This window comes from Doryrhamphus excisus, linkage group LG18, assembly GCF_037039965.1.
Source record: "Doryrhamphus excisus strain RoL-2023G ecotype Guam linkage group LG18, RoL_Dexc_Guam_v1.1, whole genome shotgun sequence".
NCBI lineage: Eukaryota > Metazoa > Chordata > Actinopteri > Syngnathiformes > Syngnathidae > Doryrhamphus > Doryrhamphus excisus.
In genome coordinates this window covers 10,933,510-10,958,239 of record NC_136374.1, presented here as the reverse complement: position 1 = coordinate 10,958,239, position 24,730 = coordinate 10,933,510, and the positions used below count along the sequence as shown (strand labels likewise).

General features: G+C 39.6%; 1 protein-coding gene across 2 annotated transcripts in view; it reads right to left on the bottom strand.

Moving 5' to 3' along the window:
* The window catches only part of tox2 (TOX high mobility group box family member 2), a 116,193-nt gene that overhangs the window by 27,969 nt on the left and 63,494 nt on the right, over positions 1–24,730 (bottom strand). For both annotated transcript variants that reach the window (XM_058055116.2, XM_058055117.2), the window contains exon 4: positions 13,864–14,178. In XM_058055116.2, coding sequence (XP_057911099.2) covers positions 13,864–14,178 — 315 coding nt within the window. The remainder of the gene's footprint in view (positions 1–13,863; positions 14,179–24,730) is intronic.

Genomic DNA, 24,730 nt, shown 5'->3' with positions numbered 1-24,730 from the left:
AAAACCATAACTAACTCAAAGAGGCATCTGCACGTGAGCCATCTTAATGAATGAAGTGAAGGAAAGTGACAAATTTCATAATAGAATGAGCACTTTGGTTAAGATACCCAAAAATGTTAACAAGAAACACATTTTACAGACAATAATTAGTTTTACTCGAAGAAATTGATGCGAAACTAATTGCAAATGACAAAACCTTCTAGATCTTACATAATCTGCACCTATTCCAGCTGAATTTCTTTGGTTTTCCAAAACAGTCTGTTTTAATTTATTCCATCCACGGCCCACCTTCGGACACGCCCACTCCACTGTGATTGGTCCCACTCCCCTAACTACATTTAACTACATTTAACTACCTTTAACTCTCTAAGCTACATTTACACTAAATAAAAGTGCTTTCAAGGGTACTTAAAAAATATCTTATTCTTTGTACTTTATATTTTAGTTGACAAAATATACTGGGGGCTGCACGAGTGGTTAGCGCGCAGGCCACACATCTAGGAGACTTGAGTTCGATTCCACCCTCAGCCATCTCTGTGTGGAGTTTTTACACGTGCATGCATGGGTTTTCTCCGGATATTCCGGTTTCCTCCCACATTCCAAAAAACATGCTAGGTTAATTGGCGATTCCAAATTGTCCATAGGTATGAATGTGAGTGTGAATGGTTGTTTGTCTATATGTGCCCTATGATTGGCTGGAGACCAGTCCAGGGTGTACCCCGCCTCTGGTCCGAAGACAGCTGGGATAGGCTCCAGCACCCCCTGCGACCCTCGTGAGGATAAGCGGTAGAAAATGAATGAATGAATGAAAATATACTGGCATGTTAGTTTACTAAAATGTGAAATTTAGTTGACAAAAATCTAAAGAACTATGACTAAATGGCTAAATTAAAAATTTCAGTCGTAATTAACACTGTTACGATCTTATTGTTACAATCATATTTTTCTTTAAAGATTTAATTCCACAGCCAAGTGTGTGCTATATTTCATGTATTTATATATATATATATATATCGATATATATTTTTTATATAAATACCTTTGTTGTGTTGTGTTGTTTTATTGCTTCACTGTCGGTTTTATGCTTTCTTTGTAGTACTTTGAGATTTCTATAATGTAAAGTGCAATATAAATACAATTTACAATTATTATTATTATTATTTTGGGTTGACTTTGTATTTCTTTCTGACTTTCAATTCTCTCCCTCTTCCCCATTCCACCATGCATTTAAAATATTTTAGAAAACCTGTAATATTTATTCATTCATTTGTACAAACCATTGTATTTGTGGCATTGTTCAAGCCCATACTGAGCCCATTTGAGAAGCACTGATCTAGTCTGTTAACTACGCAAAGTACTTCTTTTCATGATGGGTCATTTCCTATGACTTCCTGTTCTTGCTGAAGCGTACTGTGCAGCTGAGCTGTCATCCACCAAGCTACCAAAGAAACAGAGTAGTAGACCATCCTCATTATGTTGTTATTTTCTTATCAAGATTTGGGTACACTACATACAGATTCTGCCCAGCAACAGGTGGCCATGCAAGTGTCATGTGATCATTTGAAGTTACATCGCCCCTGGAGCAACCTGAATGTGGCCTAGACGTGGTGGTGGTGGGGGGTGGTGGTCCCTGTGTGAGATGACATGGGCTGGCTTTTCCCCGCCACCGGGGGCAGAATATTCTTGGTGATGAAAGCGGAATGAGCCGGTGGACAGCTCCGATAGGCCGCAGTGCAATATGGACATGATTTCACGGCATGATAAAGCCCAGCAGGGGCCCTTGGCGGAGTCCAATATGAAATGTCTTATCTGCGGCATGTATCTTGCTTCATAATGCAGCTGATCTGCGGCAGCCGCATCTGTTTCTTTTCCACTTGAGTGCCGCCGTTGATCACATCTGCGCCACGGAGGAAGATGAGGACGACAACAGCAACAACAGGTGTGCGATAGCTCATCTTTCGCACCGTTGTTTTTGAAATACGAGGTGATGAATTATCTAAATTGAACAGAGATTACCTGTGATGGCTCGGATAAGCAACATTATTAGAAGTGCTTGTGAGTGGCGCTCCATATTGTGTTTGTACATAAGTTTAAATTACACCTGCCATGTGAATGAAATGTAATTTAAAGTTGGCTCCCTGTGTAATTTAATACCATCTCTTTAGAATTTCTGATTAAAAAGTAAGAAATGAAATCGGGGCCCATACACTCTGATTGGCTTATGCCATTAATTGACTTTTATCACACAGGCAAAAGGGAAAAAAAAAAAGATGAGCTGCCAGGCCAGACTGCAATAAATATCCCTTTAAAGTGATGAAAATGGAAAATAACCTGAATTTCTTAATGTAAAACTACAGTTTCATATCACAATGCCAGAAAAATAAGCCACTTTCTCCTGGGAGATGAGAAAAGAATTGAATTCTTCCTTATCGGTCATCTATTTTTCCACAGAATGCTATTACTTGCTGCCTGCCGTTGCTTGGCAACAGGACATATTAATAGGATCTTTTATTAGCTAGGCTTTACCAGTGGAGTACTAAAATGAGGAAGTGGAAAACATGAATGTGTTACATAAATCTCAGGAACCTTTCCGGGCTCCCACAATCTCTGTTTGTCCACTGATTTACGCCTGAGATGCTTCATTTATGGGGGGGAGGGACATACAGATATAATGTTTTAAAAAAATGAATTAAAAACAAAGAACAGTCTAACTGATTTCAGCTTTCAAATAAACTAGGAATGATTCAATGTGAATAATCAACATTGGAATAACTAATAAAGTGTGTAAAAAAATATATATATATCATTTTTCTGCAGATGCTTTAATCCCTGACAGAAAATGACAGCAGAAATAGCTTTTCTTCAATTGAAAGGAAAAAAAAGTTGTTGATAGAAAGTCTGTCAAGTTTTTTTTTTTCAATATCGGAAAAAAGTCACACGCTATCCTTTCTTCCCAGTCACCATAAATGCATCATCAGCTTATCTTAAATCCACCTTTTCTTGTTTACAGGCGCTGATAGGACCCTCCAAGCAGGCAAGCAAAACATTAAAACGCACCTCTGCTCTTTTATCATTAATTCATATAGCAGCTTGTCTGTGACAAGTTCACTTGACATCGCCGCTCATATTTCATTCACGCGGGCTCGCCGAGCTCCAACACCTGCCAGGAGCACTTAATCGCCCGCTAGGAAAAACAAAACCGGAGCAAGGAAAGGAAAAAAAAAACTGGAAACTTAACATGATGATCAAAATGGGATTAATATGATAATTGACCTCCGATAGTGAAGATGGCGTGGTGGAGAAGAGTTATTTCACATTCAAACAAGTGAACAAAAAGTGTCATTTTAACGACAGCACATTTTCCTTGCTATTTTAGAAGGGATTCATGTTAAAGTTTACTAAATTAGACAAAAAAAAATTATTTGATTAACTAACTAACCCCAAACATTAATTTAATATAATAAACCCAAATGCTAAGGCCCTAACTATTTTGTAAACATGGCAAAATACAATGGAGCAACCCAAAAGTAGCACGATAGATCAACCATAATACCTCAAAAATCAAACACAACATGGGGTTCACATCAGACATTAAGAATAAATATACAAATACTAGATTCCAAAATGTCTACAAAGTATTTTGTGGATGCAACTTTGCCAGTCGCTAATTTCATGAAATTGTATTAATTCTAGGCGTTTCCCGGTTAAAAATGTCTGGCCGATTACCAATTTTTGAAAATCCTGACCTGACGATTCGGATTCTTGTTGATTTTTAATTTCTTTTCAATGTTCCAATATTATTTTGCTGAAAAATACAGAGTAAAATAATACAAACTGAACAAACTGAAAATGGCTGTCCAAACTGCTAAATTGGTATATCAGTACCTTTCGTCTTTTCGTCACAAAAAATGCACACCAGGTTACCCTGGAACCTCTTTCCAAAAATAAAGTGCGCAGAACTCCATCATTTTCCACGTCGTAGCTTTCCTCTTTTCATGCACATGAGCACTAACAAGCGGCTGATGCCTGGGTAGCTTTGGCTTTACTCTTTGCTCCATTGCTAGCTATCTGTCCGGCCAACAAATGGGGACAATGACTGACTTTGAGACCTTTGCAGTGGTAGATAAGATTGGTGGATGATATCGGTTTTATATGTACGAGGTCAGCAGTCGGTCTAAAATAATATCAGCATTTTTCCATCCTCTGATTGTTTGATCACAGCCAAACTGTTCCATCAAGTTATGGCCAATGGCTGACAGAGGGAGATACTATATTTATATCTCTGGGAGGTGGAGTTTTATGTATTTGTCATGTTTTTAGATAAATATTGATTCTGAACCGCTTCAGATGATGTTGGAGTTTTTTAACCCTTTATCGCAGAGTGAGCAGCATCAAACCGAGCACTCTCATCAAGCTGGGCTAGTGACCTGGTGTACTTTATCATTTAATATACAGTACATGTTTTACCCTCAAACCTACCAAAGAATGACCCTTACCATTAATAGTAGTCCCTGACCACATTGCGGTTCAAATTTGGAACTCACTTCCTTGTCGTCCACATAAGCATGAGTATTTTCTCTGATTATAACTACTATATTGACTAATACCAGTATAAAAGTGACTATAAGAGTGAAAGCGATATTTCGAAGGTCATAAAGAAGGAATTCTACTTTGCTGAAATTGGGTTAAGACACCCAAAAATGTTAACAGAAAACACATTTTACAGACAATAATTACAGTTTTACTCACAGAAATTGATGTGAAACTAATTACAAATGACAAAGCCTTCTAGATCTTCCTTAATCTGCACCTATTCCACCTGTTTTTGTTTGGATTTCCAAAACGGTCTGTTTTAATTTATTCCACCCACGGCCCACATTCGGGCACGCCCACTCCACTGTGATTGATCCCACTCCCCTAACTACATTTAACTAAATAATAATTTAACTACATGTAACTCCCTAAACTACATTTAGACTAAATAAAAGTGCTTTCAAGGGTACTTTAAAGATAGCTTATTCTTAGTACTTTATATTTTACTTGACAAAATATACTGCGGGCTGCATGAGCGGTTAACCCGCAGGCCACACATCCAGGAGACCTGAGTTCGATTCCACCCTCGGCCATCTCTGTGTGGAGTTTTCACACATGCATCCATGGGTTTTCTTCTGGTTTTCCGGTTTCCTCCCACATTCCAAAAAACATGCATACAAATTGTCCATAGGTATGAATGTGAGTGTGAATGGTTGTTTGTCTATATGTGCCTTGTGATTGGCTGGCGACCAGTCCAGGGTGTACCCCGCCTCTCCCCGAAGATAGCTGGGATAGGTTCCAGCACCCTCATGAGAATAAGCGGTAGAAAATGAAAAAATGAATGAATGAACGGTAAGGCCTGGAACCAATTAATCACAATATATGAGGGATTGCATTGTGATATTCATGTGAAAGTTGACTAATAATATAATGTCATCTGCTTATTACATAGCTTATTGCATGGGTGAAATGATCACGACAAAGAACTGCTGCCCCCGTATAAAAAAAGAAAAATCAAAAGGGAATCATTCCTGGCAGTGTGATGGCGCTGCATGTGCTGCCTTGGCTAATATGTCGCCGCTATGCATAACATCTCCCACTTGATTATACATTCATCATCTGCTCCATATTCCAAACAGCACACTGGAGTCACATTGATGAGAGCTAATATTTCATGCGTCATTGAACAAAGGAGGCCGAGGTCGTTTAAATTTGAGCAGCGTTTTCAATAACAGAAAATGAAGCGCTCCACGTTCAAATAGATTTGTGAGGTTATACAAACGCATCTTTCTATACAGCCAATGATAATAAGTATATAACTTGCTTGGAAATGAAGTCAAAACAGACAAGAACAAGGCTACTTAGGGAGTCCGGTAGAGATGAGCATCTCTCGTGGCTGCATTGATAAGATCAGTGCAACCTGAGCATGGCTATTAAATGTCTAATGTGTTTTGGAATCTGAAGATGCAATGACAGTGGGGCATTAACACAGAGACACAGAGGGCCCGTCAAGTGCATCGGAGCATCAGAGAGAACTGCCCTATCTGTGCAGTTAAAATATCAGCTTGGACCAGGAAGGGCTTTCTGGATTGGAAAATACATACATGCAATAAAATATTCATAAAGTTCAAAGTTAACTCGGAGCGTTTTGTTGTTTTTATTGCGTTTAGATTCTTTTTACACTAAAAAAACTTTCAACATTTCTCAGTGAAGTTAAGTCAGTCAACTTACTGATGCTAAAATGTCCCTTAAAATATTGAGTATCTTAGTTTACTTGTATTTAGCTGTATTTTGCAGTGGTTATCTCCTTTCTAAAGATGTATAACGGTTAAGAATGTGCAATACAATAGTAAAATAGAACCTAGGTTAGGGTAGGCTCCGGTCTCAGTTTTCAGAATGTGCAATAAAAAATACAGTTGAAAAGCTAGCATTTCAAGAAATGCTCCAAATGTTTGATATCCACAAATTCAAATCCAAAATTTAAATCCACAAATGCAAATCCACAAATTTAGAGAGTGAAAGAATATTCATAAAGTTCAAAAGAAGAAAACTTAAACTACACTGGTTATCAAAGTTAACTCAGAGTGTTTTGTTGTTTTTATTGCGTTTAGATTCATTTTACACTAAAAAACTTTCAACATTTCACTCATTGAAGTTAAGGAGTTTTTCATGATTTTATTGTTTATTTATGAACAGTCAACTTATTGATGCTAAAATGTACCCTTAAGATATTGAGTATTTTAGTTTACTTGTATTTAGTTGTACTATGCAGTGGTTATCTTCTTTTTAAAGATGAACAGTTAAGAATATGCAATAACCCACACCACCCACTGGTTTTGGTTTTGGCTTTTATTATACAGCCTTTGACTTGTCATGTCTTAAAGAGTACAATAGAACCTCGGTTAGGGTACGCTCTGGTTAGTGTGTTTTTTTTGGTTTCAGCAAAATTTTGTCTCAAAACATTTTCTTATTCATTCATTCATTCATTCATTCATTTTCTACCGCTTATCCTCACGAGGGTCGCGGGGGGTGCTGGAGCCTATCCCAGCTGTCTTCGGGCGAGAGGCGGAGTACACCCTGGACTGGTCGCCAGCCAATCACAGGGCACATATAGACAAACAACCATTCACACTCACATTCATACCTATGGACAATTTGGAGTCGCCAATTAACCTAGCATGTTTTTGGAATGTGGGAGGAAACGGGAATACCCGGAGAAAACCCACGCATACACGGGGAGAACATGCAAATTTCACACAGAGATGGCCGAGGATGGAATTGAACCCTGGTCTCTTAGCTGTGAGGTCTGCGCGCGAACCACTCGACCACCGTGCAGCCCCATTTTTTTATTAGCGTACACTAATCTTTTCTTTATGTGGAAACAACGTGAAGTCATAGATTGTATGAATGGACATATACGCTATATCCGGCGTGTGGCTATTGTTCAAACCGTTTTAATAGGTTACCTTGATTTTCGCTACATTGTCTTTTGCATAAAGACGGTGAGGCTGCGTTTCAGTTTTTCGCTGCCAAAATCTGGAACAGTCTTCCAGAAGATGTGGGACAATTCTTAACGTGTTGTGGTAAGATTTCTTGTTCAGAAAAAAAAACTGTATAGAAATAATAAATAATAATCACACAAATAAATCACCCATAAATTGCCATGTGCATACATGTCTCTTACCTACAAACATGTATTGCACCTACACGCTTCATAAAACAACAGCGTTCAAATGAGTTAGGAGCTCTTCTCAGTCATGGAGTCACTTTGTTTATGTGGTTGGGAGAGGCAGGGCATGCACACAGCAATGCAAAGTAAAATAGCAGAAAAAAAAAAGACTGCAAAACCAAATCCCACAGCTTCCGTGTGGTAATGAGCAACCATCAATCCGAACATGCAAGTATACCTAATTTATTTGAAAGTGGTGGCAACATAAAAGGCAACAAAACAACCTTGCCTACCTCAATCATATCCACCTGACCCAATTTCCCTTCTGAGGAAAAAAAAAATACACTCACCGAAAAAAATGATTGCAAAATAAATACTGCTCTTTAATACAGTGGAAAAGCCAGCATTTCAAGAAATGCTCCAAATGTTTGAGAGACGGTATGAATTGCCTGTGAAAAAAATGCATGTCACAAATGCATATCCACAAATTTACAGAGTGAAAGATGACATATTAAATAAAATATTACGTCATGGCATAATGTATTATTGTTACCGTACTATATGTTATCGGAAGGTTACGTTTATTGGTCTCAAGAATATTATATTATATTATATTATATTATATTATATTATATTATATTATATTATATTATATTATTGACTGCCCTGTGATTGGCTGGCGACCAGTCCAGGGTGTACCCCGCCTCTCGCCCAAAGACAGCTGGGATAGGCTCTAGCACCCTCCTCGTGAGGAAAAGCGGTAGAAAATGAATGAATGAATGAATATTATTGACTATTATATAATATTGTTTAGTGTCAATTTGTGGAACAGTAATATAACAGTCATATTTTTTCACTATATTTTTCTTCAAACTAATGTTAAAATACGTATATCGTCTCGTACCATAGGTTGGGGGTCTCGAGACACCCCAATTAAAAACCATGATACTTACAACCGACTAGTGTGAATAGTTTATTTTATTTTAGCTTTAGCTGAAAACGTATTACTTGATAAATTCCTTGTATACGGTAAAGGTATTTGATGGAAACTGTTTTATTTTAATTTTCATTATTCTTATAGGGGGATACACGATGAAATATTTTTATCCTTGATGCTGCATATACGTTTTCATACAAAGAAAAGTAAATCTAAACTTCAACGAGGCCTTTTGGAGTTGACTAAACTGCCTCTTCTGTCTAACGTCTCCCTGAATATGTTTACCTTCGGCTGCAATATGTCCCTTGTCGTTTTGCCACATAATTATGCTATTTACTTTATGTTTTTATGCGTGCACCTGCAACGATCACTTTCATTGCCCTCGTACGTGAAGCATACATTTAGCAAGCAGGCCTTGCTGTTATTTCACTCAAGTCAATTACCTCTAAAATACACAATGATGAAATCCAGGAGGTACGGGGGCATATGCTCATTTAGAATAAGAGTCACCTCTTTGCAATTTCTTCTTCTCTGTCTCTCTCTCTCTCTCTCTCTCTCTCTCTCTCCATCCAAGTCCATTGCACTCTTTTCATTGCCCAGCTCACGTATTGAATCTGCCTGATGAAAACAGATCTCACTGCAGCGCCACAATAGAATGGCTGATGCAGGAAAGATGAACCCTAATGGATTTTTTTTTTTCAGCGTGCTCAAGATTGAATATAAGCCCCTGACCTCCAGATGTAGTGGATCCATTTCAACAGCAGAGATATTGTTTATGGTGAACACACACACACACACACATACACACACACACAGAGACAGTGCATTGAGTGCATCAGCAGAGCCGCAAAATGAAATTATTTCATCTCCGAGAGACCAAAATTAGAATTAACCCTCATTATTTAACCATAAATGTCCATCATAATGATGACATCTCATGTTTGAACTGCAGAGTTTGCTTAATTACTCTGTTCAACAGACTGTGTCAAGGTGAGGCAGCGCTTTAATAGACATTCCTCCGCTGCACAAATGAACCTCTCTGCTACGCTTTGGTAGCTTCGCCAGGCAGACTATTTGATTTAGACCTTTCTGATTTTAGCAGTGAAGCTTGAAAGAGCAAACGAAATGTGCAAGGAGACCTTTGCAGAGCCAGGTAGAAACATCAAGAAGACAGGCCATTTCAAAGTCTTGAAATTGCCGCGGAATTGTATCAGCTGCCTTCATTTCATTTGGCTTCATTTTGGCTCTAAACAAATGGTAGTTATCACTAGGATATTAGCCTGCACGCGCGGCAAAGCAAATGCATTTAAAAGAAATGCTTCTCACGCATTATAAATCTAATTCACTTTTCATCACACATTCCTGCACTTTTTCCATCTATTTAAAGAGAGGCAGTGGCGGTAACAAATAACCCGACTGCTGGCGAGAATGAGCGGGCCGATCAAGCACTGTCTCCACGCTAAAGGTCATGACCAAAATGTGAAATGAATATGAAGATAAATGACACATGGATCCAATTCCCAAGGGAATGGATGGGGGGAGTGGGGGTATTCCCATATTACACATTATATACAGTATATTGTAGTTATATTTCAGATGTATATCGAGACATATTGGAGGCATATGCTGACTGCTTGTGATAAAGGCTCCAATGCATTCTGCTTGACCTTGATATGTATCTGTGTATATTTCAAAGGCATACAGTGTGGAGAGGATCCTCTTTTCTTTTCATTAACACGCTGCCCACTATAAACAATGTGATTTAAGCCAATAAACTGGTAGGGAGGCTCTGGTATCAAGTGTCACTCTTTGATTATTATAATAAGGATTCAAAGGGAATTGGTCTCATTTCTCCTGAAACCATCTGGGGCCTTAAAGTCATAGCTTCACACTTCCTCCCACCGCAAAGATAAACATCCACCAAAGCATTTTTGACATTGAAAATCGCACAAAATTCAGAGGTTGAACTGCCATCCGTGAATTAAGTGTGATGATAACCATAGAACAGGAAATCAAAGTTATTGCAATACAGGAAATGATCATTTTCATTCATTCATTTTCTACCGCTTTTCCTCACGAGGGTCGCAGAGGGTGCTGGAGCCTATCCCAGCTGTCTTCGGGCGAGAGGCGGGGTACACCCTGGACTGGTCGCCAGCCAATCACAGGGCACATATAGACAAACAACCATTCACACTCACATTCATACCTATGGACAATTTGGAATCGCCAATTAACCTAGCATGTTTTTGGAATGTGGGCGGAAACCGGACAGCTGGGATAGGCTCCAGCACCCTCCGCGACCCTCGTGAGGAAAAGCGGTAGAAAATGAATGAATGAAAATTATTATTCCCTTATTCACTCCCTTCCTCTCCCTCGGATATATGTGTGTATTGCAATAACTTTGATTTCCTGTTCTATGGTTATCATCATATTTCATTCACGGATGGCAGTTCAACCTCTGAATTTTGTGAGATTCTTGACATGCACGGGGAGAACATGCAAACTTTACACGGAGATGGCCGAGGGTGGGATTGAACTCGGGTGTCCTAGCTGTGAGGTCTGTGCGCTAACCACTTGACCGCTGTGCCGCCGGAATAAAAATTTATTTTGAGATTTTGCACTTTCTTAGGTGGTGCTCGTTTATTTGGCTACGGAAGCACTTTTTGCGACAGTCAATCTGGCCTCAAAACTAATATATGATTGTAAATCAGTACTGGAATTCCAGCAGGCAAGCAGTGTGGATTATGCAGTAGACACTTCCTATAGCCTGCTAGCTTCTAGCACTCGCTTGATGACCAGGTTCAAGGCTACACTCCCGATTCCATCTGTTCATCGATCATCTCATCTTATCATTATGGTGACCTCGAGGTTCGCAGTTGACCTCACAGTCAAGAGATTGTGGGTTTGTATATCTCTGATGGAAAATAGTATGTGTAGAGCTTGCATTTTCCACCCGTACTTGCATGGGTTTAATCCAGGTACCCGGCCTTCCTCCCACATTGTATAAATATGCATTCTATATTAATTGTGTACCCTAAAATTTTCCATATGTGTGAATGTGAATACACGTCCACATTAGTCCTCTTGCACTAAAAGTGCTACATAGCACTCCCAAAATCCTTACTGAAGCGGTACACATCCACAAATTTTAGCCACGCTAGCAAGTACAGTGGGTTGGAACCGGGGCTTTATAACCGCTGCCTGGCGGATGATCACATCGCAGGCCTCAAACTCACCACACCCTGCCAAATGTTCGTCCCTAAATGCAGCACCAATATAAGCTTTTTAAAGCGCCACCCCTGTGAGACATTTTTGAGGCACGTTTTGCAGAGTGATGATAATGCTGTAGCGGGGGCGGATCTGATCGGCGGAGGGGGGTGGCCATTTATATCGGCCGATACCGATCTGTGGCCGATCGATCGGAGCACTACTACACATTAGTGATGTCTAGTGACTGTAATATTACATATGACTTGCCTTCCAATATTAAAATAATAATAGGCCATAGTCAACCACAAAACCTACATAATAAATATTTTGATAAATAATATAATATAGTATAAAAAAATAATAAATTAATAATTAATTTAATAATATATTAATAATATAATAAATTAAATAATAAATTTCTGACAAACTGAGCTATATCAAGAAATGACTGTAGTGACTGTAATATTACATATGACTTGTCTTTCAATATTAAAATAATAATAGGCCATAGTCAACCACAAAACCTAAATAATAAATATGTTAATAAATAATATAATAATATAGTATAAAAATAATAATACATTAATAATTAATGTAATAATACATAATATATTAATATAATAAATTAAATAATACATTTCTGACAAACTGAGCTATATCAAGAAATGACTGTAGTGACTGTAATATTACATATGACTTGTCTTTCAATATTAAAATAATAATAGGCCATAGTCAACCACAAAACCTAAATAATAAATATTTGAATAAATAATATAATAATATAGTGTAAAAAATAATAATAAATTAATCATTAATTTAATAATATATAATATATTAATATAATAAATTAAATACATTTCTGACAAACTGAGCTATATCAAAAATTACTGTATTTTCATTTACATTTCAGTCAGTAAAACAAATACAAACTTCTGTAATATTCAGCCTCCCTGAAGCATACTTGATGGCCACATTCTCTATGCTTTATGATAGCCATAGAGAATTGACTCATGATGACTTCCAGTATATGCATAATGTGCTACATGTTAAAAAGCCTTACATCTTGACATGTTTCCTGGAATTCTTGTTGAGGCAATTACAGTGTAGAGGAGCTAATTTGAAAAGGGAGCAAGCAGCAAGCGTGAAGCTGAAGGAGCAATCAGTGCGTATTCATGTCTGAAAAGCTTGACAGATTGACCGATGCGTGCTGTCGAGGTAGATATGACATTAATTGATTTACCCACAATCCTTTTGTCCACGAATCACGGCTGACATAGCAACCGCTGTACAAGAATTTGGCTCCTCCCACTTAGCAACGGCCCTATTCCTTGGAAAAACATTCTAAAATATGTTTGGTTTGTATCTTTGGATGTACATTCATTAGTTAGCCTTATGGGGAAAATATTAATTTACATTCTGCGTTCAGTTCCGGCGTCCATGCTGGTGCTGTATAGAGCAATATGGATGCCTGGAGTTGTGGTCACTGTGTGGATCGTAGATCTACTTCCCATAGTTCAATTCATCTCGTTTTTCATTAGATAACAAACTACGGAATCAACCAGCACCCTTGCTGTTTGCAGCCAAGTAATGCATTTCGCCCCAGTTACTTTTACACAAATTCACACTTTATGACCAAAATTATTGGTCAATTATTTGAGTGATTGGTGTGTAATTGGAGCCTAACCCAGCTGTCTTCGGGCGAGAGGCGGGGTACACCCTGCACTGGTCGCCAGCCTATCACAGGCCACATATAGACAAACAACCATTCACACTCACATTCATACCTATGGACAATTTGGAGTCGCCAATTAACCTAGCATGTTTTTGGAATGTGGGAGGAAACCGGAGTACCCGGAGAAAACCCACACATGTACAGGGAGAACATGCAAACTGGCCGATAGTGGAATTGAACCCGGGTCTCTCGACCACTCGACCGTGGTGCAGCCCCTAGTGTGTAGTTATTATCATAAAATTGTGTGGCTCACACCCCCGTTACGGTTTTTCTACTACTCACCGATTGCATCTGGCTGGAGACCAGTGGTCCGTCCTGCGCCAGCATGTTGGACATCATGAGTGTGGGCAGCTCCGGGTAGGAATACGGGTTGATGAGGCCGTTGTGCGACAGTGAGTGGCACAGGTAGCCTGCAGAGTCATGCTCCATCAGGTGAAGAAGAGGAGGCTCCGGGTGGTTGGGCGGGGTGATTGGAGGGATTTCGTAGTCTTCGTCCCCGGCTCCGTTACCACTAGTCGTACCGGCACTGCCACCGCCGCCACCTCCTCCTCCTCCCCCGCTGCCAGCACCAGTGCCACCAGTCTGACCTGTGTAGCTCTAAGAAAGAGAGACCAATGGTAGATTTAGGAGACATTTACACAACAATGGCCGCAAGTTCAGAGTAACATTTTTACAGAAAATTTCAAAATTTTAAAAAAAATTTTTCCTATAATATGGAAAGACTTGCATTTTAACAATACCGCATCAAAAACAGCAAAATGGTACTGTCATATATAGGATCTTTGGGTAGCATTATTACAGCCGATCACTAAAAACAGCAGAAGTTTTTACAGTACATCCCTAAAAGCTGCAGTACATTCCCATTAAGTAGAGGCACTTTTATTAGTTTTTTTCAGTCCATTCCTAAAAACAACAACAACAAAAAATGTAGAATACATATATTAGACTAGTGTTTTGCGGTAAATTCTTAAAAACAGCAAAGCATTCCTGCCATATACAACATTTTGGCTCAGATTTTGGCGGTAGAATTGTGCAGAACTTGCACTGACTTAGTTTCTTAAAAACAGCATCTAATATAGAATATTTTTGACTTGTGTTTTTGTAGTGAATCCTTAAACACAGCAACGCTTTCCTGTCATATTGAAGATCCATATAAAATGAATTCTTAAAAACAGCAGATAATTCTCATTAAATAAAGGAGCATGCAGTAGAGTTTTTTGTAGATTCCCAAAAAGAGCAGAAAACTCCTGTCATGAAATATTTTTGTGTTTTTCCAGTCGATCCTTAAAAATAACAAAGCATGTCTGATTCTTTGACTAGAATTTGTACAGACAGCAAATAATGTCATATACAAGATCTTGTCTGGCAGTAGATTCCTAAAAACAGCAAATAACTCCTGTCATGTAAACAATCTTTGGTAATGGTAATGGTATTATTTAATTTGAACATGCATCAGATTACAATTGAATGCATCGCATAATCAGTTCACAGTTCCACATGTCCAAAAGGAGTAAGAAGAAGCAAAGCTTATTAAATCCTACCCCTCCTTCTGGTACTTTTACAATCAGTAACTGTTACATTTGTTCACTTCCTGCTTTCTTTGACTAATATTTTTGCAGGAGATTCCAAAAATCAGTGTAATGCTTCTATTAGATATTTGGATAGCTCTTTGCCTTCAATCCTTAAAACACAGCAAATATAGATTTTTGATAAGCATTTTTGCTGTATACTCCGAACAAAACAATGCATCCCTGTCATATAGAGGATCTTTGACCAGTGTTAAAATAGTACTTCTTCATGTACAGTGATGTTATTTATGAGATTCTTACTTCAACGCCAGCTACCGTTAAGTGAAGTAAAAGCTGTGAAACATGACTTTGCACTGACATACATCAAAATAATAAGAACAGTAATAGCGAAGAAGAAGTATGGCGCCGAGTTGAATCGAGTTGAATAGCCCTGCTTTGCACCTTCTTCTGAGGAGCTGTCACTCCTCGGAAAACTAAACAGATTGTTGCGCTTCTATGCAAAGCTTTACTGACTGTTTGAATTCCTGTTTTGTTTCATTTGTCACGAAAAAAAGCCCTATATTTGAGTGCTAACACAGCAAGTCCAATCAGATCACAGCTCTACAAAGAGACCAGAGAAAAATAGCCAGGGGAGTCAACAGGGAACGAAAAGCAATCTCGGCTGAGACGACTCCCATTGTAATGACTGTGTCAAATTAATCATCACAAATAATATTCTGGTGTCAGCCATTCAAGGGTTTTTTAATAGAATTTTTATGATTCATGTCGAGCCGTATACATCAAACAGTCAGTCGTGCAACATTTCTGAAATCAATTCAATATCATCTTTGTGTAGGCTGTCATCCTCGGCGGCGGAGCGGTCATTTATCTCTCAAACAGATACTTTTAGAAAATAAGGGGCGCGGGAAGATGGAAGACAGGCGAGAGAATGCAGTGTTTTCTTGTTTCTTCTCAAGGTGAGGGCATTGCAATGCTTTACACACAAGCAATAACATGTTTTAGTTCTTCCTTTTTTTTTTTTTTTTTTTTTTGCTGCAGTCACATTTTCCACCACTAGTGAAATATATCTGATATCCTTTGAATAAATCTGAGGGGAAGTTGTTTTTAATTTGACCACAGTAAAGAGGATTTTATTGTGAGGCACTTTTATCCTCTTGCATGTTGAACTTTAATGAGAAAAGAACACTGTGATCACCTCCATTCCAACCAGAACATTGACATTCATTTTGGTCAGGCATCCTTTGAAGACAGATGTTTTTTTTTTTTTGTAAACCTTTGGGACTTACTTGTGTTATTGTTTGGTCTAATGGATGAGAAAATGAACATTTCCTGAGATTCAATTTCCCTCATAATTGTTGGAAGGAAACTGGATTGTCTGCTGTAAACATTGCAGTCATTGTTTGTGCAGCCAGTCCCTCAGAGCCGGCACGCCGCTATTGTGCTACTTGTTCTAATGACGGGTGCCATCTTTGAGTTATTGCTGAGTTTGCTTTATGTCTAAATATGTGTTCATATAGGACAACGATCTTTTCCTGCTTTGGATGAGGACAAGCGTGAAGCCTCATCCCTTGCCCTTGATGATAAAATGTAAATACCAAAGGTGTTCCCTGGTGGATGTTGGCCAGATAAATCATTCATATGTTTCTCCTGTGCATGCACCTTTTTTATTCCATTATAATGCGCACTCTAGCTAATGCATATATTGTAGTATTTCTTTTCAAAGTAGAATCCAAGCAAAGATTGTCTTGTCTTTGGGTCAAAGGCGAATTGGTATAAACAGTTCATATTTGGTAAATAAATAAGTTAATAATGTATGGTAGATGGGAGACCTGTGTTCGATTCCCCCCCTCGGGCACCTCTGTGTGGAGTTTGCATGTTCATGCGTGGGTTTTCTCCGGTTTCCTCCCACATTCCAAAAACATGCTCGGTTAATTGGCGACTCCAAATTGTCCATAGGTATGAATGTGAGTGTGAATGGTTGTTTGTCTATACATATGTGCCCAGTGATTGGCTGGCGACCAGTCCAGGGTGTACTCCGCCTTTCGCCTGAAAACAGCTGGAATAGGCTCCAGCACCTCGTGAGGATAAGCGGTAGAAAATGAATGAATGAATGAATGGTAGCTAGGAGACCTGTGTTCGATTCCCACACTCTGTGTGGAGTTTGCATGTTCTCCCCGTGCATGCGTGGGTTTTCTCCGGGTACTCCGGTTTCCTCCCACATTCCAAAAACATGCTAGGTTAATTGGCGACTCCAAATTGTCCATAGGCATGAATGTGAGTGTGAATGGTTGTTTGTCTATATGTGCCCTGTGATTGGCTGGTGACCAGTCCAGCGTGTACCCCGCTTCTCGCCCGAAGACAGCTGGGATAGGCTCCAGCACCCTTGCAACCCTTGTGAGGATAAGCGTTAGAAAATGAATGAATGGTTAAAAAGTTAACGTGAATCATCCCCCCCCCCCAAAAGGACTGTCTTTGTGACAGTAGAGTGAGTGCTCTTCTTGACAATCTTTGATTTTTTTTCTTACTCTTGATGAAAAGCAAGCTCCCCACGGCTGAAATCTCTCCCGATGTATATCGATGAATAGATGTGTTCTAATGTGCGACCTAGTAAACTGTGGTTATGTGTGTCATGGATGCCAGCCTGTGTGACTGTGCGTTAGTACGTTGTGTAAACCTCACTCTTCACTCCTCTGACAGCCCAGGGCCTTCGGCTCACTGGCTAGTGCTGCTTGACTTCACTCTCAATCAGTGGGGATGTGTGGACGCCGGATCGAGCCATTGGCCCGCGTATGAGTTGTGTTTACAAGCAGATTTACGAAGCCGTCTACTGTACAGAGTTGTAACGAAAAGCTCCACAGTCAGTCTTGTTATAATGTGTATGTGAGCAAGAGCAAAGATGCCAAAATCTAAAAAAAAAAAAAAAAAAAACAGGGCGTGCCAAATCCTGCTGTGGTGGTCCCAATTTAATTGTGGCGGGCTGCCACAAATAAATGACTGTATACCGTATTCAGTGGTCAGTCACTTAATTAAACTGTGCATTAAAAATCATCACGCGTGTTTCCCTGCACATACAATGAGTATTAATAACGCAGTACACAATTATCCTGCTCAGCATGCTCATATGAGGTATAGTGCGGAACATTATTTCCACAGTGGGAGCTGAGCCGGCATGTAACATTTTAATTAAGAGCCACATCTACGGACTTTAACAGTTACATTACAGCACACCTTCCATTGGATGGGAAACAGATGAAGAGACAGTTGGCGTGGGACTGAGAAGGGAAATATCATTGATTGGGGAGTGTTCCAGCTTGTCTTTTATTTTGGCACACGTCTAATCCTCCCCTCTGTAGCGCTGCCTGCGCAGTCAAGGCCTTCTGGAGATGATATTGACTGTAGCTAATGGCTCATTAGCCACACATTCTCTTATTAGATTATTCTCACATTCAGGACCTAACCCAATTAAGCCATATAATAATAATAATTATATGATGTTGGAGTCATGATAGTAATACAAACAACTTTCATTATAAATAAATACAGTTTAAAATGGAGAAAGCCCATTTCACTTTTCTTCATTCACTGTGCAATATCTGATCAACCTCCATGCAATATACTAAATTCTATGTGAAGTATTTCCATAATGCTTCATATTAACTCTCTAACAAGATCTCAGTGTATAGACTGGTCATATATCTCATCTCGTTTCATATTATCTACATACTGTATTGTATATAACTCTGGGAAAAACTGTTGATTTTGTTCATATTTGGGTTGTTTATATTGTTTATTTTTCTATATTGTGTATTTTGTACTGCTTAACTGATTCTGTACTCTTGCTGCTGTGCAATGCAAATTTCCCCACTGAGGGACGAATAAAGGCATATCTTATCTTATCTTATATTTACAGTATTTTTATTTTAATGCATATTTTACTTTGTTTTATTCAACTCTATTTTTATTTATTTTTCTCTATTGTAAAGGGTCTTTGAGTACTTTGAAAAGCACTATACAAATAAAATGTATTATTTTTATTCTTATTATATAAGATCTTTGACTATGACATTTTTCAGGCAGGTCCTTAAAAACAAAAAAAATGTTTCTGTCTATAAAGGATCCGAAAAAGGCAACAATCTCCGCAATACAGAATAAATCAGGCATTACAACATATATTCCACAAGAAATCAATGATATCTTTCAACAATATTACACTGATTCATACTCCTCTAACTGTACTCCCAACACTGTACCAATCGAAACATTCTTAGATAGACTCCCCGTTCCAAAACCCTCATCTGATCAAGCACACCCCTCACTATTAACTACTATTAAGAGTATTTCCAGAAATCAAAACAACTTCTAAAATACCACCATAAGTATGAACACCGCCACCATTCCAAAACCTATTAAATACCTATAACCTAACCACCAATGGCATCACTTCAACCACCCGCAACAACAATAAGGAACAATAATGCTATCAAAAAATCCCATAAAGCTTGTCTGTATAAAAATGATTTATAATTGTACTGACAAAACCTGTACACATCATTGCAAGAATCATTCTCAGTTTTTAACAATTTCTCCATGCTTTCTAATTACACAATAAACTGGTCAAAATCTACATTACTCCCACTAAGTCAAAACTCATGGGATCCTGCAGCTCAAGCATCCTTTCCCCTCCTGCAATATAAAATACTTGGGTATTAGCATTTCCTGCAGGCTGTCAGAGCTCTTTAATCTTATACACCCCATTACTCAAGAAAATAGAAGACAATCTCAGAGGCTGGAAAAATCTTCCACTAACACTTACAGGACAAATTGCTGCAGTAAAAATGAAAATTCTACCTTAGTTTACTTGTTTACTTGTCTACTATGATACCTACCATTCCGACTGATAACTGCTTCAAATCAGAGGGTGGAGAAATTGTCCGAAAACACTTACGGGATGAATTGCTGTTGTAAAAATGAAAATTCTAACTTATTTGTTTACCGTGATCCAATTCCGACCGATAACTGCTTCAAATCGCTTAACGTCATAACCACTCATTTTTATTGGAAATAGAGTTGGGCGATATGGACCTTAGCGTATATCACAATCATTTTAGTATGTATCACAATATGACAATATACAATTTTAATTCAGTGGAGTCTTGTATAAAAAGCTACAAACCTTAAGACATATAATGAAATATATTTGTCTCAAATTGTAAAGCATATTTATTTCTTTTTTATTTATTTCTATTTTAAGTCTTCTACAAACTGTATTGCCTGTGTTTGTGATTAAGGAAGATGTAGTAACCCATGCAATCCCAACTACATAAAGTATGTAACATATTTTTTATGACACTATTATTTTGTTTATACAGTATATCCGCCGCTGCACAATGTCATCAACTCGGCTTGTTTACGTTATTGTTATCATTTATACTGACAGGTCATTTTCTTATCATTGGAGGAAAGTATACCGGTATACCGCTAGCTCAACATAGAGGCCATTGCAGAGCTCCCTTTTTTATCCCCAATAATTAAAAAGTTTAAAGTTGCGGATTCCCTGTGATTTGATTGGCTGGCTGGCTGGGCTCACCATAGGGTGAATAGCAAATAATCTCTGCCTTTTAGTCAATCAATAGTCAGTCAGTAAACATAACATGACAACATTAATTATATTTGTAAAATAAATCATTCATTTATTTAGTCCGATTTAATGCATTTAATTTTTATTCTATCGTTCTTCATTTTTCATCACAAATAGCAGCTAAGTTCTACATGGCAGACATGTTTATTTTGGCTTTGTCACGCCTGTGAAGACGTGATGCAGGCTGCAATTGTACTAGCCAGAAGTCATCGGCTTTTTTGATCTGCACTGAAATGCATTAATCGGTATATGCCAATCACATGCTTTTCGATGGAAATTGGCTGATATTGATTGGCCGATCCGAGCGGTTAGCGCGCAGGCCTCACAGCTCGGAGACCCCGAGTTCAATTCCACTCTCGTCCATCTCTTTGTGGAGTTTGCATGTTCTCCCCGTGCATGCGTGGGTTTTCTCCGGGTGACTAGTGTGAATGGTTGTTTGTCGGGCCTCTCGCCCGAAGACAGCTGGGATAGGCTCCAGCACCCCTGCGACCAAGTATTGAAAATTAATTAATGAATTAATGAATTCATGATTGGCCGATCGATCAAAACATTTATAAGTTATCCCATACATCCTCAATTCCTTAAAATACCATAATAAAGTACTCTAAAACACACTTTGAATGTAAATAAAAACATGTTGAGAACCCCTAGTATGGAGGATCTTTTGACTATTTATGCAGTAGGCACTTAAAAACAGCCCATCATTTTTTATTTTGTCTAGAAAACCCCCCCCAAAATGACTGTTTGTTTATAAATGGTAGTGTTTATAGTGTTCCAAGAGCTCTGGTTTACACAGAAGTACTCTGCCATCCATCTCTCTACTGTCAACTCAGGCTTAATTAAAGCCAGAACTGATCTTCTGCCACGCTATCATGTCAGAGGCTATCAAGACACCACAAAGGGCTGTCCAGGCAGGAATGAGCAAGGGTGACAAAGGCTACAAGGCATCCGCTTACAGCTACTCTATACCTTCACTCTCATTCTACAACAGCCCACAACTACCTTTCATGCTCGTTGCAAGAAATAGAATCCAGCGGCTATCTGGCAATCCCTGACCGCAGCCATGTAAAGCGATGATGCAGCCTTTTGGGATGAATGTTTTCATAGGAGAAATGGTGGAATAATTAAAGGGAAGTGTCCAAGTATGCAGATGGCCTCATTCACCCAAGACACTCTGTTGATTACTAACTAACCTCTCTGCCACTAAAAAAAGAACTTCTAATTGTATATTTTCTATTTCTCTCTTTCATGCCTCTTTTCCGTCTTCGTCCCCCGGTGTATCCCATTCCCGCTGCTCGTCTCACATGTCAGACGAGGTCAGGGGGTCGTGGCCATCAGATCGCGCGTCAGAGCCGATTAGAATCAGAGCTTTTTTGTGACATGTCATATTTCATTATGCCTTTGACTCATCTGGCCAGTCAGGAGGGGTCAGTGTGATTTGATTGGATGACAGAAATGATATAATTTGTGTTTAACCTTAGGCTGTATGAGGCTCTGAGTGGCGTACTAATGCATTTTGCAAAAGACGGGGGTGGGCCCTCTCTCCGCCAGCGACTAATTTAAAGTGGCACACGGCCCAGCTGAAGCCGTGCCAGGGCTATTGCGCAACATGTGCTGAGGTTACGAGCCAGCCTTTATCAAATAATAAACACAAACGTCCATGTATACGGTACTGTACTGTTTCCACTTGGGAGTATTTGACCTCTTGCGAAGAAGGCGCAGAACAACAGGTGGCATAGCATAATGATGCACCGACAGAGTAAAATTCTACATGATATAATTGTACTTTTTATATTTATGTTCAGGCTGCACGACAGCTAGGAGACCAGGGTTCAATTCCACCCTCGGCTATCTCTGTGTGGAGTTTGCATGTTCTCCCCGTGCATGCGTGGGTTTTCTCCGGGTACTCCGGTTTCCTCCCACATTCCAAAAACATGCTAGGTTAATTGGCGACTCCAAATTGTCCATAGGTATGAATGTGAGTGTGAATGGTTGTTTGTCTATATGTGCCCTGTGATTGGCTGGCGACCAGTCCAGGGTGTACCCTGCCTCTCGCCCAAAGACAGCTGGGATAGGATCCAGCACCCTCGTGAGAATAAGCGGTAGAAAATTCAGAGGTTGAATTGCCATTCGTGAATGAAGTGTGATGATAACCATAGAACAGGAAATCAAAGTTATTGCAATACACACATATATCCTAGGGAGAGGGAGGGAGTGAATAAGGGGATTCCTCACGAGGGTCGCGGAAGGTGCTGGAGCCTATCCCAACTGTCCCAGCTTTTCTCCGGGTACTCCGGTTTCCTCCCACATTCCAAAAACATGCTAGGTTAATTGGCGACTCCAAATTGTCCATAGGTATGAATGTGAGTGTGAATGGTTGTTTGTCTATATGTGCCCTGTGATTGGCTGCCGACCAGTCCAGGGTGTACCCCGCCTCTCGCCCAAAGACAGCTGGGATAGGCTCCAGCACCCCTGCGACCCTCGTGAGGAAAAGCGGTAGAAAATGAATGAACAAATGAATATTTACGTTTAAAGTTATAGCACAGGTTTCATCAAAGGGTGATGATTTTCCTATAATGATTACCTTTCTTCCCCTATTGGCTGAAACAAATCACATGCTTCTACTACCGTTACCAAATATGGTTCCCTGCCCAAAACAAACTAATGCAGTATGCGTGTACTCGACATTGAGAAGGTTCTGCAAATTTTGCACAAACTCAGCCATGAGCTCCGAAAAACGAACCACAAGTCAGATCGTGTTTTCCAGCTGTCATGCAGACTGATGGCCATGTTGATGCTTCTGTGGGTGAAGCAGGCAGCAGGGGGGAGGCGGGGGGAGGGAGGAAGAGGAGAACATTCAAAAATGAGCACCATAATCAAAGTTACTGCCTGGCAGGGTGAATTTAGGATTACATTGGCGGACGTACAATTTCATTCCCCCTCTCTCTTTTCATGTGTGGAACGGAATGGTCTCTTAGAAAGCCTCTTTTAAACTTTTACTGACTGGCACAGCAACTATCTGCTCGGCACAGATGATGCACACTCCTTCAAAACTAAACTAATGAAAAGTACTGTTTTAATACTCTCTCTTCCTCCTCCCACAAGCAGAAAAGCTATTAGCATGTGAACACTGGCGCTAGTGTGCGTACGTGACAAAACAAATGATTGTGGCAAGAAAAGGTAAATGAACAAAAAAAGACGGCTGGTGCGTGTGGACTGAGTGACTCTAACAATGTTGAAAGTAACAAAGGGAGCGCTGATGGTGCAGTCATCCAGACAAACGAGCATTATTCGCACAATTGTTAGGATCCTGTCACCCACAAATAAGTATGCTTTAAACAAATGGCGGGGTGTTAAATGTGTCTATGCATACGGTGTAATAGCCCTTGAAAGCTTTTGTGCACATTTAATAAGTATTCCTGATTTTTTTACCTTCCAGTGAGTAGCTGCTTTGTGTGTCACTGTGGGTCTTAAGTGTCTCACAGTCAATGAGGCTGTGTATCAGAGGCTGGCACAGCTGGTGCCAGCAGGACACCAAACATCTGGACCCTTGTGCTCTTGGTGGCATTGTTGTTGAGAGGCTGGTGGGGACGGCTCTTATGGTGTCGGTGAACTTACCAGTCACACAGTGATGGGCTAGCAAAGGATGCCAGTGTATTGGAGTATTTGGATCCATCAAACCTGGCGGAGTACCTGCTCAAGTATGGAGTCTTTGTTACTTTAAAAAGCCAAGTAGTTCTTGAGCTCAATGTGGGATTGAGGCAAATGAAATTGGTATGAATTGACTGACTCACAGCTGCACGGAGGATGAGTGGATAGCACGCAGGCCTCACAGCGAGGAGACCTGAGTTCAATTCCACCGTCGGCCATCTCTGTGTGGAGTTCATGTTCTCCCGTGCATGCGTCCAAATTGTCCATAGGTATGAATGTGAGTGTGAATGGTCGTTTGTCTATATGTGGCCTGTGATTGGCTGGCGACCAG